Consider the following 18,253-nt stretch of genomic DNA (forward strand, 5'->3'; position numbering starts at 1 on the left):
ATTTTAATATTTTTCCTTAAGTATCGTGCCCATATCAAAGGGGAACATTATAACGACTGGGAGGGAGTAATATTTACCACTTTTTGGGGGTGTTGAAATTAGGTAATGATATTTCCACGGCTCATTGTATTAAGCCACGAAAAAATAGCCTAGATAGTGGCCCCTACACTTACATGTAAGAGCAAATTCCCGTGTAGCAATACATATCAGAGTTGTTGACTAAACCTTCTCTATGTTTTTTTTTTTATTTAGGCTTTAGGTTCCGTTTGGCAAGGTATTTCAGGTACCTGATTTGGTCAAAGTAGCTTATTTGACTAAAATTTCAGGTACCTTATTTTTTTGTAAGCGTTTGGCAAGTAACTTATTTGTCCAAATAAGCTACCTGAAATGAAATGCTACCTAGAGTAGCATTTGAGATTTCAGGTACCTGATTTGGTTTGATTTTCCGTTTTTACCCTTTAAATCCATACTATTAAATAATTATCATATCCTTTTACGTCATTTCATCAAGATCAGTTACCTTTTCAGTTTGTTGCCAAACATTTTTTTTATATAATCAGCTACCTTATCAGTTACTAATTTTCAGTTACCTTATCAGTTACCTTTTCAGGTTTCAGTTAACTTTTCAGTTTTCAGCTACCTTTTCAGGTTTTAGTTAGCTTTTCAGTTAGTTTTACCAAACAGAGCCTTAGCATTTTTGCGAAATCTCTTATTCTTTGGGATAGTTAATTAAAGTGAATTTTTTGCAGAAAATTTTATTGTCTTGATTGTTTTAATGAAAATCATAGTTATGGAGTTAGTTGTTTTCTTAAAGTAGATACGATGATAAACTCTACATAATTCAACTTTTACTAAATCAATTCCGAATGAGTTAAAAATATATGAAAATGCTTAAACTCATGAGGAAACATGTTGAAATTAAAGACGACCATATTATTATCAGTTCGTTCACTTAAACATTAAATTTAGAAAATACAATATTATTTAAAAACTATACAAATAAATTCAGTTAATTTTCAGTTTTGCCGTAAAAATTTAAAATATAACATATAAACTTTAAAAGCTCTGAAAAATAAATGTAAACTCAATTAATAAAAAGAGAATACATCATAATATCATATCATTTATTTGCATGTTCTTTTTTTTCCAATTTTTATATTTAAATTATTTTGGATATAATAAAGAGCGCACAGCCAAAAAGAAGGGATAGTTTTAATTGTGGATTGAGCTTCGACAGAATAAAGTTGGTCTAGTTATTGATTGATAAATATAGGATTTTAATTTTCAGATTGATTTGATTCAAGGTTATTGTTTGATAAATATAGGACAGGAACTTATTTGCTACTACTTTTTGAAGCTGCTTAATATAATTGTGCACTTAAATATATAAGTGAGGCCAACCAAAATGCAACACGAGGAAGCCTTGATCTAACTTTTCGAATATGCCTCTGATTCCTGAATCGTCAAACTAGTCTCTCCAGCATTCAAGATTCAGAAAAACACATTTGAAATGTCCAACTCTAATTGTTCAAATACAAATGGGGTCACAGTGCACATAAAACAACAATAATGACCGCTCGGTCATAAGAAACCGAGAGTATCACATGGTCACAAAACTAAAAACACGCCCCAAAAGGGAGGAACCAGGATGGAGGGCAGCAGCCTATTCGCGCATGGGTTCAGGGCTGGCAGCAGCAGCACCGCCCCAAATGTCTAACAATGAGTTTTGTGGCTCCATTTCTTCATGCCACAACTGGAGCTTGTCACCCGGGTAGAACTTCCTTTCTGGACCATCTTTGTCAATCTGAAACCACGAGAGTTTTATTTGCAGTGAGACTAGGTGCATGTGTGTCACCACTCATATAATAACAAAAGCTTAGCCAGTATAATTTAGTATCAAAACTACCCTGAAACATGGGTCTCTCAGGACGGGAATGGGCCAGTCTGGTACTCTGGTCTAGTCATATCATGTATGTTTGTATTCAGGTTCGAGAATACTGTGTTATTATCCGGTCATTTTGGGTGAAGGGTCAGGTCAATTCACGTTATCCTATTCGAGTACAAGCTTAGTAAAATTGGGTCATGAGTTTTGCACAATCTCCGTGGCAAGTCTCTTATAACGAACAAAAAGCAACCAGTTGATATTTTAAAAGAGAAATCTTACAGTAACGGTTCGAACAACGCCGCCACTAGCACCATCACGAGCAATAGCAAGCGAAACTGCTTTGACAACTAGTGCCTGTAAAGGATCAAAACAAGAAAACATTTTGACAATCAAAAAAAATATTGCTTGAATCATAATTGTTACCAACTGATCATACATCCCTTTATTTTTCTCGCTTTACTATTAGCGGGGGTGGCCGTGGGTGGGGGCATAATTTTTAGCACAAAATTGTAAAACGCTTCTATATATGCCTGTGCAATTTTGCATGGGTTTTATGATAGTAATTGTAATATTTGGCAAACAAACTGTGGCTCCGCAAAAGAAGTACCTCAGCTTCTTCTTTAGTCATACCCTCTTTCCAAGCTTGATCAAAAAACCCATACAAGTAGGACGAGCCAGATCCTGCAAAAAAACATGCAATATCAGAGGATATGTGGAAGTTTAAGGCAATTGCCTGCATAATCTAAGTTGCATTTTTTAATTGCAGGCTGGACAAGCAAAAGCAACAGAAGAACTAGCAGTGTTCATTTATCATCAAGCTCAGACCAACTCTTTCTAGATCTACTAACCTTCAACATTTAGCTGAATTCAATTGACTTTATCCATTCACAACCTTAATTACACTGAAATTTTAGTACTGCGACTTGCAAATAATTAATTTTCGAAATAGTGTCGGCTACGCTTATATGATGTATGTTGGGTCCAATTAACTAACCCGTGAATAAATTGACATGAAATTTGAAGGGTAAAAAAATCGCAAAGGAGACATACCCCCAATAGCAAACGGTTGCTCAATGATGGTCCCACCAAGTGGAATACCAAAAATTTTGCCTCCTTCGTGTTTACTCCAACCTCCAACTATGAGGCCCGTTTGCAGCATGTCCTGTAATAGTTTAAAAATCACGACTTCAACTCATGAATAAATATAGTATGACCATATTAGTATTAACTTTTGTTTCATAGGAGAACAACTCTTCTATGGGACCATCTTATAGTATGGACGACCCCAAGTAATATAAACGAGTAAGGCCACATATTCAATGACCTTTTAGTTGGCCAAACTGTTAACGGGCTGGAAAAATTGATAGGGTCCCCACACCCTACCACAAGATAATCTTATTACTCACAGGAATTCTTTTGTAAGATCGTCTTTTTATCGGTAGACAGCCCTTTCGGTTTGAAAAGCAAACATTTATGGACGTATTAAATAATGTTTCATGGCTCAAGTTATTAAGTCAGTGGGAATAGAGCTACCGCATTGGAAAGAGTTTTCCATACAACTTGTGTAGGATAGAAAAGATTAGCTAGCAGAATGGTACCAAAACGATAGAACAACGATAAGACGGTTAATCTATTTTACTCTCAATCTTACAGATTTTCCTCAAAGCAACAATATGTATTTTTTTTCCCTCCCAAGATTCCAACCAGACTTCCTTTCAGATTATCATGAAACGAAACCAAGCCAAAAATGCACATATGCATCTGAAGGCAGAGGAAACAGAGAAGCGGCACCGTTCCTATTCCTACTTTGGTGGAGCACAAGAACCATGCTACCAAGTCTTCTTATTTCAAAAAAAAAGAAAGCAAAAACATTTACTACAGAGCAATGCGCTGTTAGCGCCACAAGAAAACGCAACAATCCAGTGAAATCTACACCTAACAAAAGCTTAAGGGAGAAGTTAATTAATTAGATAGGCTGCCGAAGTGTGAAGTACGAGCAAAATTGATAACGACAACAGTCTGTAAGTTCCAACTATAACAAAGTCAACCTAGACACTCTTGACATTTATTAATTTAAAATAAAATTGAGGATGCATCATGCATGAAAACAGTATGTCAGGGACACATGAAAACGATAGAAAATCATGGCAAGCACACCACATAAACCAAAAAAGAATCACCTTATTATTATATGATAGTAGCCTAGCAAGATTTGCAGCAACTTTGACTGTCGCAGGCTGGTCCAACTGAATCCTGAAATACGTAAGCAGCTTTGAGAGTTACCAAAATAGCAATGAACAAGAAGGACAGAGAGAGGAGAGGAAATGAGTCAATGTTAAACAAAAAATATAAGAGATGGTCAGTTGAGCTGCATTTGCATCTTACTATCTTAGCATGGACAAAGCATTCAAAACCCATTCAATGCAAAAAAAAAGTAAGTCTTTAAGACTAATTTACGGTAAATACGTGCAACAAGCTGAAAATCGTTTATTTATCAGCGAAAATGTTGTGTTTTGGCCAACATTTACCATGGCACTAGCTCAATTTCTATGGACTAAACTAACAAATTATCAAAACCTAAGACATAATGGCTAATAAGTAATAACCCTCTTGGCATGGAAGTTGGCATGCAGTCAATGTAATATTAGAATTGACTTGTCACTAAGATGACCCAAGGATATCTCACTCACTTGATTTTGTGATTTCTTCATTACACCACACAACACAACTGATGGCTTTCGATTTGGGATCTAATCACAGGAAGCGATAATTACAAACTAGGTTAGAGATGAAGTCCGTCAGGAAAGGGTTAAATCATGGATGACATGTGAAAAGAAGTGCATTTCGACCGTGCAAAATCTTCAGGAATTGTATTTTTAAATTACAATAGAAGAACTTAGTCTGGAGCAATTCATCTATGTGATTTAGCAGAACTAAAGTAGTACACGTAATGGAAAGGATAATAGGCTTCGGATTGTTTTGGATGTTACACCATCTAATCTAATCCATATAAAAAGGCACTCAGAAAAGTAGCTAAATATACTTTTCTCAAAAATTAAAAGGAAAATCATTCCCTGAAAGATGTATCGACCAAAATTCGTGAGTACTGAAATCTATGTTCTTTTTCAGAGCATCATCTTGATGTTATCATACAAGACACGTCACCACCCGATGTGAATAAGAATAACAGATACCACAGGATTTAATCATTCATCTCGTCTAAAGCTAAGGAGAACAAGAATAAAGAGAAGAATATCTTACGTGTGCTGGTGAAGAAAATACCGCACATAATCCGAAAGCACCTGAGAGTCTGCTGCCTGTAATGTGTCAATGTTACAACAACAACAACATCAGAGCCTTAATCCCAAAATGATTTGGGGTCGGCTGACATGAATCATCTTTTCGAACCGTCTATGGGTGAACGCACGCCTCAAAATGCGAATAAAAAAGGGAAGATGAAAAACAAAAAGGAAGAACGAAAATGTGTCAATGTTCCACGACTTTACAAAAATTCAATACATGAGAAGTTGATGTGTTTTGAAAAACCACCTTAAAGTCCCAGTTAGAGATAAAATGTAGAACATGGGATAACAAATTTGTTCCAAGGAGAAAAAAGTTCAAGCTCCAATAGTAAGTTCCCATAAAGAAAAGCTTCTCAGCACAAAACAGACTACTTTTAGCCATTGGACAAGTATCAGAAACTATTCTCTTCAAACAAACAAACTCTGGGAAAACACTACAGACCACAGCACAAAACAAAGTCAACTGGAAATCGCATCGATAAAGCAGCCATTCTCTTGTACCTTATAACCAAACCCCAGCCCTTATCAAACCTTGTTACAGCCCACAATCTGATAGCATGTACAAGGCTTCAAGCGACGATTACACATTAGGTGCTTCGAAGCAGACTATGAAGCAGTTGCACATTCCATGTCGCAATTTATCACAGCTTGTTTTTTATAGCAATCATAAAAGCTATATCGATGTAATACAGCTCTAAAGGCTCTATTAGCTTGGGCAAGTACAGACTGTGCGCCCAAATATAAATGTCATCTATTTCTCATACCCATTTGACTATCGAGAAACATCAGCACCATGGGATGAAATCATTTACACAATGGCCGATATTTAAAACAGACGGGGGTTTTAATGAATAAATGTATCGGTATCCCTCATTTAATCAAACCCTAAACCTATAACAATCCTACTAAATGAGCATTATAACCCCAATGCCTCGGTGCCTCAAGTGCCTCAAGGACTCTTGCAAATTGCGGGGTAAGAGGAGTCGAGGCTACTCAACCTTACCCTTGTGTTAGCAACAAGGAGAGGCGGTTTCCGGATGACCCAAAATGAATTTTGCCTAATGACCACAACTTTACAATGAAAAGAAGAGTGAGTATTTTAATTAGCCAATAGCCATATTGCTTTAGTACATTATAACCAAAAACAGAAGAAAAAATGACCTCACACACACACTCACCCCAAAAGAAGCAAAACAATTCAAGTAAATGCACAACATAAATCTCCTAAGAGTAATGTGTTCAATGGTATTAAAGCAAAGGTTGCTCCCTACCAGAATAGGTCTTGAAGCCAAACCTAGGTAATTACACAATAAACTTGAAAAACACATAGAAAAATGTGGTAACAGTAACCTTTCATAACCTTTATAAAGTGGTCATGATGTGATGTCTCACAACCCATACTAAATATACTAAAGAAACGATGTGTCGATGCAGTAAAAGATAATTTTCTGGCTTTACGATAAAATTGACTAATCTAAAGGTGCTACTTCGTATTCGACACGATGCCCTTCTTATGTCATGAAGTTGTAAATGGTTGCCTGCAACATCTGACCTCACTTGCCACCTCTCACTAAGCCTCTACAGAGGCATGTGGGTAAAGGTAATGAATGAATTTATTCGACTCTTCAAAATTATAACCTTTAAAATCCTTCACTCACAGTCGTATAATCGTCAAACACCCTGAGAAAAGCAATGGTTGTTGAGCACCTTTGAACCCAAGTAAAGACAACCCAACCCACACCATCAATACCTTAACTCAATCACTGATCAACAAATACAATGCTATTTTCACATCATATTGTGGTATCAAAACTCGATAGCATATGTTATTTTATTTAGCACATTACCAAATACCAACCACTTGACAGTTACAAACTTTACTACATCTCTCATTTAGTACCTGATTAAACGATTACTAGTCCATCGATCTGGGTTATACTTTACTACAGCCCTATCTATATAGGAAGACAAAATAGAAAACTACAGCCAGATAGAGCAAAAAAAAAAAAAGCAAACTTTAATTAAACGAGTACATAAATATGGCATTACCGATCCAGAACGGCAGATATAAACATTATCAGTAAGCTTGGTAATCTTGTCGGAGGCACGATTGGCAACATAAACACCTATAAAACAAACACATAACAAACATGAACAAGACAACAATCTCTGATATAAAAATCATGTTTGAAGCCGCTTAAATCACAGCGTTATGAATTCCAAATCACTAATTTTAGCTCAAGTTACAAACTTGAATGAAACCCACAAACAAATCAGAAAAATTAACCATCTTTAGTTTGAGAACAAAACCCTAACATGGCCAAAACCCCCAAATTGAACGATTCATAAAAAGGGTCATGAGAAATTTATAGACGAGCAAAAAGTAAACATCTTTCGTTGGAAACAAAACCCTAAAATCGCCACACAGAAACATCCCAAATCGATGCGTTGTTTAGTTCGACTTCCAATTAAAAAATTGAAGAAAACCGAATAGAATGAAGATAAAAATAAGAAAAGGGTAGGGAGGGATTAAAAGACAAACCAGTGCTTGTTCTGGAATCGGCGCCGAGAACAACGCCACCATTGTAGGTGACGCCGATAATCGTAGTTCCCATGGAATGAGGGGAATCAAAATCGATCTTCTCCATTTGATATTTGATTGAGGTTTGAGTTTTGTGGGATTGATTTAGAGTTTTCGATCTTTTTGAGATGAAAAAAAAAAAAAGTTTGGGTGATGTGAGTGAAACCGGGAGAATACTAACTTTTTATACGACGCCAAGTGACTTATTAAGCAAGACAAGCATAAATATAGAGAGGATGAGATAACCCGAGCTATATCCGTTTAGTGACTTTAGTCCCTTTGGAATCCTACCATTCTACCAACGTCCTTTGTTTTTTCCTTAATTGTTTTGGTAAATAACCTTACAGCCTGTTTGAAAACACACATCTGATTCTAAAAACATAAATTGGCCAAAATTCTCGGTTTGGCAACTTCACAAAATTTGGATTTGAACAAAATTCTTCTGGATAATTTGAAAGAAATTTAAATAGCATAAGACAAATTGCCTTAGAAGACGTGGATTCCGCAAAGAATACGGGTGTTCCTTTGGTTGCTTTTACATGAAAGAATTATGTCTAATTCGAACCGCACTCGTAGAGGTTTCACGGATGACCCGTGTTGTGGAGTATGTAATGATATTGAAGAAACGACCTTACATTTGTTGCGAGACTGCCTTGTTGCTAGGAAGGTCTGGGATCTATTTCCACATGCTAAAGCTCAAGAGTTTTATGTCCCGAGCTATGTTAGATGTTGGGTGATGGAGAATTTGTCTAAAGGGAGGAAAGACGGGTTGAATTGGTGGCCTTCAATGTTTTATGTGGTTGTGTAGATGGCGTAGTTGTGACACCCCCACATACCAAGGTGCCTTACCAGGACCACCCTAACATGAGAGACCGTCACCATCTCGGTTTCCCGATGCTAGCATATCAAAGTTACCATTCCAAAACAACAATTATTAAAGTATAACGAATTAATGTTTACATGTTGCAAAATCGAAAACCAAAATACTGTTTGTTAGAACTGAACAACAGAAACTATGAAAGTAAGTCTGATGACAGCGGAAGCTAGACTCGAGTGATGACTCCCCATCTCGTCCCAAAGCTAATGACCATCATTACCTGTCACAATCTGCTCACCATCCCCGAATAGATCACCACAGATTTACAAAACAATAACGGGGGTTAGTTTACTGCATAATCAACATAAGACAAGTACGATAAAATAACCAGCTGATCATCATCCACCTCCAACTCCCAATCACAACATGTAACTGACCACACACTAAAGTGTTGTGTAGCCCTGCCAGTGGAGGACCGCAGCCTTGCCCACCAAATCTCTGCTCATCAACGAGCAATAACCCTGTCCACTAATGTGCACATCCCCTCCTGTGGCGGGTACCACAGAGCGTGAAACTAGGGCGTGAAGCCACTCCCGCAAGTGACTCCACTCAGCCGAGGACGCGCCTCGCGAACATCACCAACAACCATCACAACACCAACACCAATCTCCAATCCAACACCAGCAGATAATCACAAAATCAATCGTACAACAATTACCGCATAATCTCAAATTAATTAAACATAGGAAAACCCTACCTTAGCACAAACCGCAATGACACAATTAAGCAAGCTAGAATGGCTCCTCTACGAAGTCTCCACCTAACAACAATCACAAAATCAATCGTACAACATCCACGCACTTGAGAGAGATATTTGGAGATGATTAGAGTTACGTTGTATTGCTTAGGTTTTGTTAAAATGATTAAGAACTGTAAATCCCGTTTTATATAACTCTAATGCTTTCTAAATCAAACCCGGAAATAAACCTCGTCAGACCGGATACTCGGTTGAGTATAATTTGCACATATATGAAATTTAATTACTTTTTGCCTACATACATTCTGGTTAGTGGTTGGTGTCACATGCAGGGAGGCGCTTACATTTCCCTTTCTTTCATTTTTACCCATTTAACTCTACATTAGCCAAACTTGCCTTTTTTACCCTTGACTACATCCAGATTTAGTCTGCCTCGTCAAGCTAGTTAGTGTATGTTTTGCGGTATATAGTTTATTGTGTGCCAAGTTCGGTCTGTGTTTCATTATTGGGAGTTGGTAATTTATGGAGGAAGAAGGATGATATATATGAAAAAAAAAGAGAACGTGAAGAAAAAAAAGGAAAAAAAAAGAGAAAAAACCAGAAAACCGTGAAAAAGAAGAATGAAAAAGTTTGATTGTTGACGGTTTTCGCTCCTACGTTTTATTTTGATCTTATGAGGAGTATGTTCTTGGTTGAGCGAATTGTTGTGCCAATTTAAGGGCACTATGCTTAATTTTGATGAATTAAGAATCAGATATGGTTCGTTTGGTACTGTTTAGGTAGCTAGCTTAGCTCATTACCTCACATTCCCAAAAAAATAGTTTGCCTTTTCTTACCCATTACCTCACTTTACCATATTTTTGTAAGCCCTCGGCTGTGACAGAACCTTGTTTAGTTGGAATGTATGTACGGTAGTTAGAATTGTCTATCATATTAGTTGCATGTATGTTTATGTGGGTCGTAGTTTAGGTGAGCGCCTATTTTTCTTTCTCTCTTACATTTAGTTGCTTACCCTTTGCTTCATGAGAGAAGAGTGACCCGTGAGAGTCCATCATTAAAGGTCTTACAAGGTCGATGATTCAGCTTTATTATAAACATCTTACAACTCGTTTGCATTTGACAGTTTTTGCTATAAGTGTTGGTTTGCTGCATTAAATTGGTTTAGGTGGACGATTTGTAGCTAGCATTGAGCTTTACTCCGTTCCATTAGTTAGTTGCATTTAGTTTGCTTGGGGACAAGCAAAGATTTGGTTTGGGAAGTTTGATGCGTCCATTTTATATAGACTTTTTGTACCGTATTTGCACGCATCCATACGCATATTTAGTAGTGTTTAGCTACAAATGTCCCCCGAATTGTCTACTTTAGTTTCTCTTGTATTATTTGCAGGTATGTGTAGATACCCAGTATCTGTTGAGTCTCCAACAAACACCCAATGATTATCGGACTACAACATGCTTAGGAATCGCATCGTTTATTTGACAGTTTGTGTACAACTATACGTCGGAAAACTTAAAACGATTTCGAAAATAAAACATTTCAAAACTTTTCAAAAGTACCTGGAGTGTTTAATGCATGACGACGAGGTCGCAATGACACTAATTAGAGTCAAAACCGACACCGGACCAAAAACCGACTCAAAAATCAAATCCTGACTCCAACAACGAGTCAAACACAAAAAATAAACTTTTCAAATACTTCCATGTTAAGGTTTCCCGGAATCCTAAATGGTCAAGTACAAATCAAGTTCTTCCAAATCCTAGGATAGAACAAATCATGATTACACTTGTGTGATAGCGACAAGACAACCAAAGACGCGCGAAATGGCTCGCGCCTCTTTGAGCAGCCCATGCAGCCACGTCGCTCAAAACACACACAACCACCCATTTTACTATAAATACCCCTCAAATGCCATCATTTGAGATTTACACGAGTGTCCGCCCCCTCATTTCTCCCTTAAAATTCTAGACTCGACTTCTCAAGTCACAAACCGACACGTGTTTACGACCTACCAATCGTAAATACAAGCCTTACACATTGTTTGGTACCGTCATCGTGCATTAAACCACTTGACCGACCATCTCGACCACTACACCATCACTAAACTTAAAAAAACACTCTTTTACTTTGCTAAAACGGTTTTCAAACCGAGTTTTCCGGCCAAACAAGTTGATACACTTTCGTCGGTTTCTCGTCTCAAGCCTAGCATGTAAGTATGAGGGTGTAAAAATCTTCTTTTATCATATTTTTCATTTGTTTCATGACTATTGATGTGACCATTATTTGAGCATATTTAGTCCCCGAATTAGCCTTGTTCCCATGCTTTTTAGTGCATATTTGGGTCATTTATTGTCTTTAGTCCTTTGTTTTGCATATTCTTTGAGGTTTTGTTTCCTTGGTAGGAAAGGAGTGCAAACCTTGCATTTTCATGGCAAAATGGAGCTAAATTGATTGAATTCAATGACCAAGCATCAAAGAGAAGACAAGACTAGAAGTCCTTTGTACATACTGTAGTAGATGGGCAATGACGAGAAAAGATCTTTGCATCCCCGACAAAATCCTCAAGGATTGTATGAAGAAAAAGGAAGAAAAGATGAAAGGAGGAAGCTGACTCAGAATCTGAGCGGATTACCTCCTGGACGCCCATCCAAGACAAGGAATCCGAGCGTCTTCCTCAGAGAGACGCTCGTCCAAAGCCACCACAATCCGCCCGTCCACCCAACAAATCCGCTCGTCCAAAAGACCCACAATCCGCTTGTCCCGTGCCCTGTACGCTCGGATTGTGTGACAGCTATTCCGTCTTCTACTTGTTCTATGAAGGATGCGCATACCTCGGGAAAGACTAGCAAAAAGGAGACTCGCATATTTTTCTGAGAGGAGCGATTCCTCAAGGACTTAATCGTCATTAAAGCCCTTAGTAAACCCTAATTTGTGTACCTAATCCCCACTATAAATACCCCATTAGTCTAATTAGATTATCATGTTCTCCTTATCAATCTTTAGTGTAGTTTATATCATTCTAATCTCTCTTTAATCTTGTAATCAACTTTTAATCAAGTCTTAATACAAATCTCATTTCCTTAATCTCGCTTTTGTTCATCTTTTATTTTGGGTAATTGAAGATTATTTGGGTTATTATTGGGAGATTGACAACCTTCCAATCAATCATCAAGTACTTCTATTATTCTTTGCTTTATTATTGGAATCATTAGTAGGTATTATTCTCTTAATCCCCTTTTAATTATTGTTAATCATCTTTATTTATTCATCATGTTTTACTTTGTTGGTATGATTGACAACCTTGCTAGCATGTTAAACATGATAATGAGTGAGTAGTTTCATTAACTAGGGTTAATGGGTAATTAGGGGAAACCAACATGGGGGATGATTCATGCTTAATTTAATATGTTTTCATAGTTTATTTGCTTGCTTGTTGTGATCTCAACTTATGCACATGTTATGTTTGATGAAATGCGAGCCTATGAATCCTTGAATTTTTTACCCATCACCTACCTTTTCAATGAGACTTGTAAGACATAAACCAACTCGAGTTTCATTAGACCATGCATATAGTTGAGTAGGGAAGATTAAGTCGACTTGTAGGTGTTGTACAATCTAATCGATTTAGCTCCGGGACCCAAACTTTTCTAGGATTGTAAGATATAAACCAACTCGATCCATCACAACAATAATTGCTTACTTATAATTTGAGAATATGTTTGTATGATCAATTCCCATGAATCCCCTATGACCCCATGACACCCTAGTGCCTTTTATCAATTGTTTACATCCCTTTTTAATCATCTTGCTTGTTTACTTTCATTGCTATTTAGTTTAGTGATCTTCTATTCCAACCCCAAATTGTGACACCCCTAGACACCGCTAGTTACAATTGAAAATCTCACTTCAATACCCGTCCCTTGGGATCCGACCTTTACTTGCCTCTTTACTAATAGTAGAGTTGTTTGTGGAGTTATAAATATTGTTTTGGTCTAGGTGCTCCTAACGACAAGTACCGAAAACTAAACCTCTCAAGAGGGCTCGACCAAAAATGGCCTCGTTGTCGGGGACAGTGTTAGCTTGATTTAGATTTTCTTAAATTGTTATTAGTTGTGTCTTTCTTTGCCTTGGGGAAGTAAAACTCCTCAAGGTTTGTTCTAACTATTTTCAAGTTGCTCTATATTTTGCAAGATGGACCTTATATATTGTTTTGTAGAGGACCACTTAAGTATACCTTTCTTTAAAGACCCCATGCAAGCATTGGAAGCCTTGGAAGCAATTGAGGCTAAAAATATGTATTGGGAATTGGAGGTAGATCTTTTTGAGGCCGCTCTAGCTAACAAAGAACTTACTCATGAGCAATCCGAATTAGTACATAACATCCTTGTGGAAGCATATCAACCTATAGAACATGATCAATCAATCCTAGAAGACATCTTACAAGCCCAAGACCAAGAGGAATTCGTCATGAAATTCGAGTGTGACGAGATTGATGAAAATGAAGAACAAGTTGAATATGCCATGAGAATGGAATGTCTAATGGAAATGGAGCAAATTCTAAATGAACCTTCAAAGGAGGAAAGTGAGGTACAAATCCCTACTTTAAAACCCCTTCCCCCAAATTTGAAATATGCTTACCTTGATGAATCAAAGACCAAGCCCGTGATTGTTAATGATAGACTTGATGAAAACCAATTGAAAAAATTGCTTGATGTGTTGAAGCAACATGAAAAGGCTATAGGTTATAGTCTAGATGACCTTAAGGGGATAAGTCCCAACTTTTGTATGCATAGAATTCATCTAGAGGAGGACCATAGACCTACCATCCAATCTCAAAGGAGATTAAACATCCACATGAAAGAAGTTGTCAAGGGAGAGGTTATGAAATTACTTGATGCGGGAATCATATATCCCATATCGGACTCTTTGTGGGTTAGCCCCGTTCAAGTGGTACCTAATAAAGGAGGTACCACGGTGGTGACAAACGAAAAGAATGAGCTAATACCCACAATGAAGATCACCGGTTGGCGTATGTGCATTGACTATCGAAAATTGAATTCCGCAACAAGAAAGGATCATTTCCCCCTACCATTCATTGACCAAATGCTTGAGAGGTTAGCCTCCAACAAATTCTTTTGTTACCTTGACGGGTATTCGGGATTCTTTCAAATCCCTATACACCCGGATGACCAACATAAGACCACCTTCACATGCCCTTATGGTACTTTTGCATATAGGAGGATGCCTTTTGGCTTATGTAATGCCCCCGCCACTTTCCAAAGATGCATGATGAGTGTCTTCTCCGATTACCTAGAGACCATAATGGAAGTTTTTATGGATGATTTTAGCGTTTATGGAAAAGACTTTGACTCATGTTTGCATAATCTTTCTCTTGTATTGCAAAAATGTGAAGATGTTAGTCTTGTTTTAAATTGTGATGGAATTGTTTTGGGTCATTTAATCTCGGAAAAGGGCATCGAGGTCGATAAAGCTAAGGTTGAGGTGATAGAGAAACTCCCACCTCCCGTGAATGTTAGAGGGGTGAGAAGTTTTCTCGGTCACGCGGGTTTCTATCACCGTTTCATAAAAGATTTTTCAAAAATAACGAAACCCGTCACTCAACTCTTACTTAAATATGCCCAATTCTATTTCACTGATGAGTGTGTTGAAGCCTTTAATAGAATCAAGGAAGCACTAATCTCGGCACCAATCATTCAACCTCCAAATTGGGAACTACCGTTCGAGATTATGTGTGATGCTAGTAACTACGCCGTTGGAGCGGTTCTTGGCCAACAGGTAAGAAGAGCTCTTCATGCCATCTATTATATAAGCAAGACTCTTGATCCCTCCCAAGTGAACTATGATACCACCGAGAAAGAGCTTCTTGCCATTGTCTATGCTTTGGACAAATTCCGTTCCTACTTACTTGGATCCAAAGTGATTGTATTTTCGGATCACCGTGCTCTCCGACATCTCTTGATAAAGAAGGAGGCAAAACCAAGGTTGTTAAGATGTATTTTGCTTCTTCAAGAATTCGACTTGGAAATAAGAGACAAGAAAGGAGCCGAAAATGTAGTGGCGGATCACTTGTCAAGGATCCGGTTTCATGATGAACAAGGAGAAACGCCGATCATGACTCATTTCCCGACGATATCTTGATGGCCATTCAAACACAACTTGAAAGGCACATCACCCCATGGTTTGCCGATTATGCCAACTATATCGTTAGAAGAGTACTCCCTCCAAATTTGAACTACAACCAAAGGAAGAGGTTCTTATTCGAAGTAAAAAGGTACTTTTGGGATGACCCAAATATCTACAAAGAGTGTAGTGATGGGCTCTACCGGAGGTGCATCCCTCAATGGGAAGTCCAAGGAATCTTGGAAGGATGCCACTCATCACCTTACGGTGGGCACCATGGAGCAAGGAGAACCATTGCAAAAATTCTTCAATCGGGCTTCTATTGGCCTACAATGTTCCAAGACACAAGGGAATTCATCATTCATTATGATGCTTGTTAAAGAACGGGGTATATCTCTTGGAGGAATGAAATGCCACAAAGGGGCATACTAGAGGTAGAGATCTTCGACGTTTGGGGGATCGACTACCAAGGACTGTTTGTGACATCCAATGGAAATAAGTATATCCTTGTGGCCGTAGATTATGTCTCAAAGTGGGTGGAGGCAATTGCCACTCCAAACGATGATGCGAAGACGGTCACCAAGCTCTTCAAGAAAATAATCTTCCCAAGATTCAGACTCCCTAGAGCGATCATAAGTGATGAAGGAACGCATTTTCATGAAAAGAAGCTCGCATCCCTTTTGACCAAGTATGGTGTTCAACATAGAACCGGCTTAGGATATCATCCTCAAACAAGCGGTCAAGTTGAAGTTTCAAATAGAGAGATCAAGCAAATTCTTGAGAAAGTTGTAAACAAGACCCGAAAGGATTGGAGAACGAAGCTTGATGACGCTCTTTGGGCTTATAGGACGGCCTATAAGACTCCCATAGGAGCCTCTCCTTACAAGCTTGTTTATGGAAAAGTATGCCACTTGCCAATCAAATTGGAGTACAAAGCTTTTTGGGCAATCCGAGCCCTTAACCTTGATCTCAAATTAAGTGGTCAAAAGAGGATGATACAAATTCAAGAGTTGGAGGAATTCCGACTACAATCTTATGAGAATGCCAAGATCTACAAGGAAAGGACAAGATTGCTCCATGACAAGAGGATCAAGCAAAAAGCCTTGCACAAAGGGGATAAAGTCCTTCTATTCAATTCCCGATATCGACTCTTTCCCGGGAAGTTGAACTCTAGATGGATGGGTCCCTATGTGATCACCGAGGTTGGGAAATATGGGGATTTTGAAATCAAGGCAGAAGATGGAAGCAAATTCAAGGTCAATGGTCAAAGATTGAAGCCATATTATGAGGGAGCATTTATTGGACAGGTCGAGGTCACCTACCTCGGGCCTCCTCATCCTTGAAGGAATCGTCAAAGGGAGAGTTTGGTGGAGTCCTCCCTAAACCACCACTTGTAAATATACTAACCCCTCTAACTTGTATTTATAATTTTATTGCATTTCTTTTATCATAAACATAAATTCTTTCCATGAGAGTAAGTGAGGGAGAGTCACTAATGATTTTTGATGAAGGAAAGAACTAATTTTCAAGTGTGGGGAAGCTTTTCATTGGAGTCAAGGAAGTCAAGGAGAGTCCGCAGCAAGGAATCCAAGCGCCTAAAGAAAGAATCCGCTCGGTTTGTACAAAGACGACCGTCTTATTGAGAATACGCTCGTCCGGCAGGAATCCGAGCGTCTGAAGACGAATCCGCTCGTCTTTTTGCTGCAACATTTTAAGAAAAGTTCCTGTAACAGAATCCGCTCGTCTTTGAGAAAAGAAGCTCGTCTTGCTTCAGAAAAGACGCTCGTCTCAAGCTCGATCCGCTCGTCTTGGCTGCTTCAATTTCTGGAAAAATCCGCTGTAAGAGAATCCGAGCGTCTTCCTAGAAATCCGCTCGTCCCAAAACGAGAAAATCCGAGCGTCCCGAGCCCGAATCCGCTCGTCTCCCTGCGGTCTTCACTTACGGTTTTTACAATTTTAATTCTCCCCACCACACAATTTGTGACACATCACCCTTCCTTCCACTTGTATTATAAAAACCCACCTTCTTATGACTCCAAAGAATATCCCAAACACTCTTTCATTCCATAAAAACAAAAACCCCCAATTTCTAGGGTTTCAAAGGCAAGATTCAATCCACAAAGAGTATCTCCATACTTCAAAAAATCAAAAATTCCAACTCCACAATCAAAGAATGGGACCAAAGGGATCTTCATTTAGGGATAGAAGAAGACCAAGAGTAAGAGGAAGCTCTTCTACTTCTCACATCAACACTCTAAGGAGGGAGCATGAAGAAATTGTGGATCTTACCAAGCTTGATGACTTCTCTAATGTTGAATTCGTAAATGATGTGCAAGGGCTCGTTTTTCACCGACTTCTTGGTTGGTGAGTGTTTCAAGAATGATGACTCTAGTGGAATTTGCTAATGTGCTTGGTCTCGATGTCTCGCCTACCCGGACATCAAAACCGAAGAGATATAATGTTGCACCCCTATGGAGGGCCATGACCGGCCGAGATTACATGTACATCAAGGAGTGTCTATCTTTCCACATTTAAATCCTATTTTGAGACTCACTTACCGGTTCCTTTCCGGCACCCTCCTTGCTCGCCGAGACCCGGCAATTGTGAACGAACTCGATCTTGTGTTCATGGAGTCTTATCTCGATATCCAAGGAAGAGGTGGGTACCATTTTAATGAGCCTCTTGTGCTACTTGAGAAGTGGGCTAAGTTTAGAAACGGAGATGATGATGGGATGAAACTCATCGTTAATGGAGGGCTCATTACAAAGATTG

At 38.4% G+C, this 18,253-nt stretch overlaps 1 protein-coding gene across 1 annotated transcript; it reads right to left on the minus strand.

Annotated features, from left to right (window-relative positions):
• Nucleotides 1-1,423: 1,423 nt before the first annotated feature.
• LOC141612020 (proteasome subunit beta type-6-like) lies at nucleotides 1,424-8,016 on the minus strand. Its single transcript, XM_074430720.1, has 8 exons — nucleotides 7,730-8,016; nucleotides 7,237-7,313; nucleotides 5,147-5,202; nucleotides 4,066-4,138; nucleotides 2,936-3,047; nucleotides 2,493-2,566; nucleotides 2,165-2,239; nucleotides 1,424-1,804 (listed from the first exon to the last, which is right to left on the minus strand). Exons 1-8 carry the CDS (start codon nucleotides 7,833-7,835, stop codon nucleotides 1,664-1,666), a joined length of 714 nt encoding a protein of 237 aa, XP_074286821.1. The 5' UTR covers nucleotides 7,836-8,016; the 3' UTR covers nucleotides 1,424-1,663.
• Nucleotides 8,017-18,253: the final 10,237 nt, after the last annotated feature.

Source organism: Silene latifolia, chromosome 11 (assembly GCF_048544455.1).
Source record: "Silene latifolia isolate original U9 population chromosome 11, ASM4854445v1, whole genome shotgun sequence".
Taxonomy (NCBI): Eukaryota; Viridiplantae; Streptophyta; class Magnoliopsida; order Caryophyllales; family Caryophyllaceae; genus Silene; species Silene latifolia.

What these genes read in the sequence shown, in the direction of transcription:
- LOC141612020 (XM_074430720.1), bottom strand. Translation starts at nt 7,835, where the DNA reads ATGGAGAAGATCGATTTTGATTCCCCTCATTCCATGGGAACTACGATT. An exon ending in TACTATCATATAATAATAAG is followed by an intron (nt 3,048 to 4,065) that starts GTGATTCTTTTT and finishes AAACTATTACAG; the next exon opens with GACATGCTGCAAACGGGCCT. An exon ending in GCGTTGTTCGAACCGTTACT is followed by an intron (nt 1,805 to 2,164) that starts GTAAGATTTCTC and finishes TCGTGGTTTCAG; the next exon opens with ATTGACAAAGATGGTCCAGA.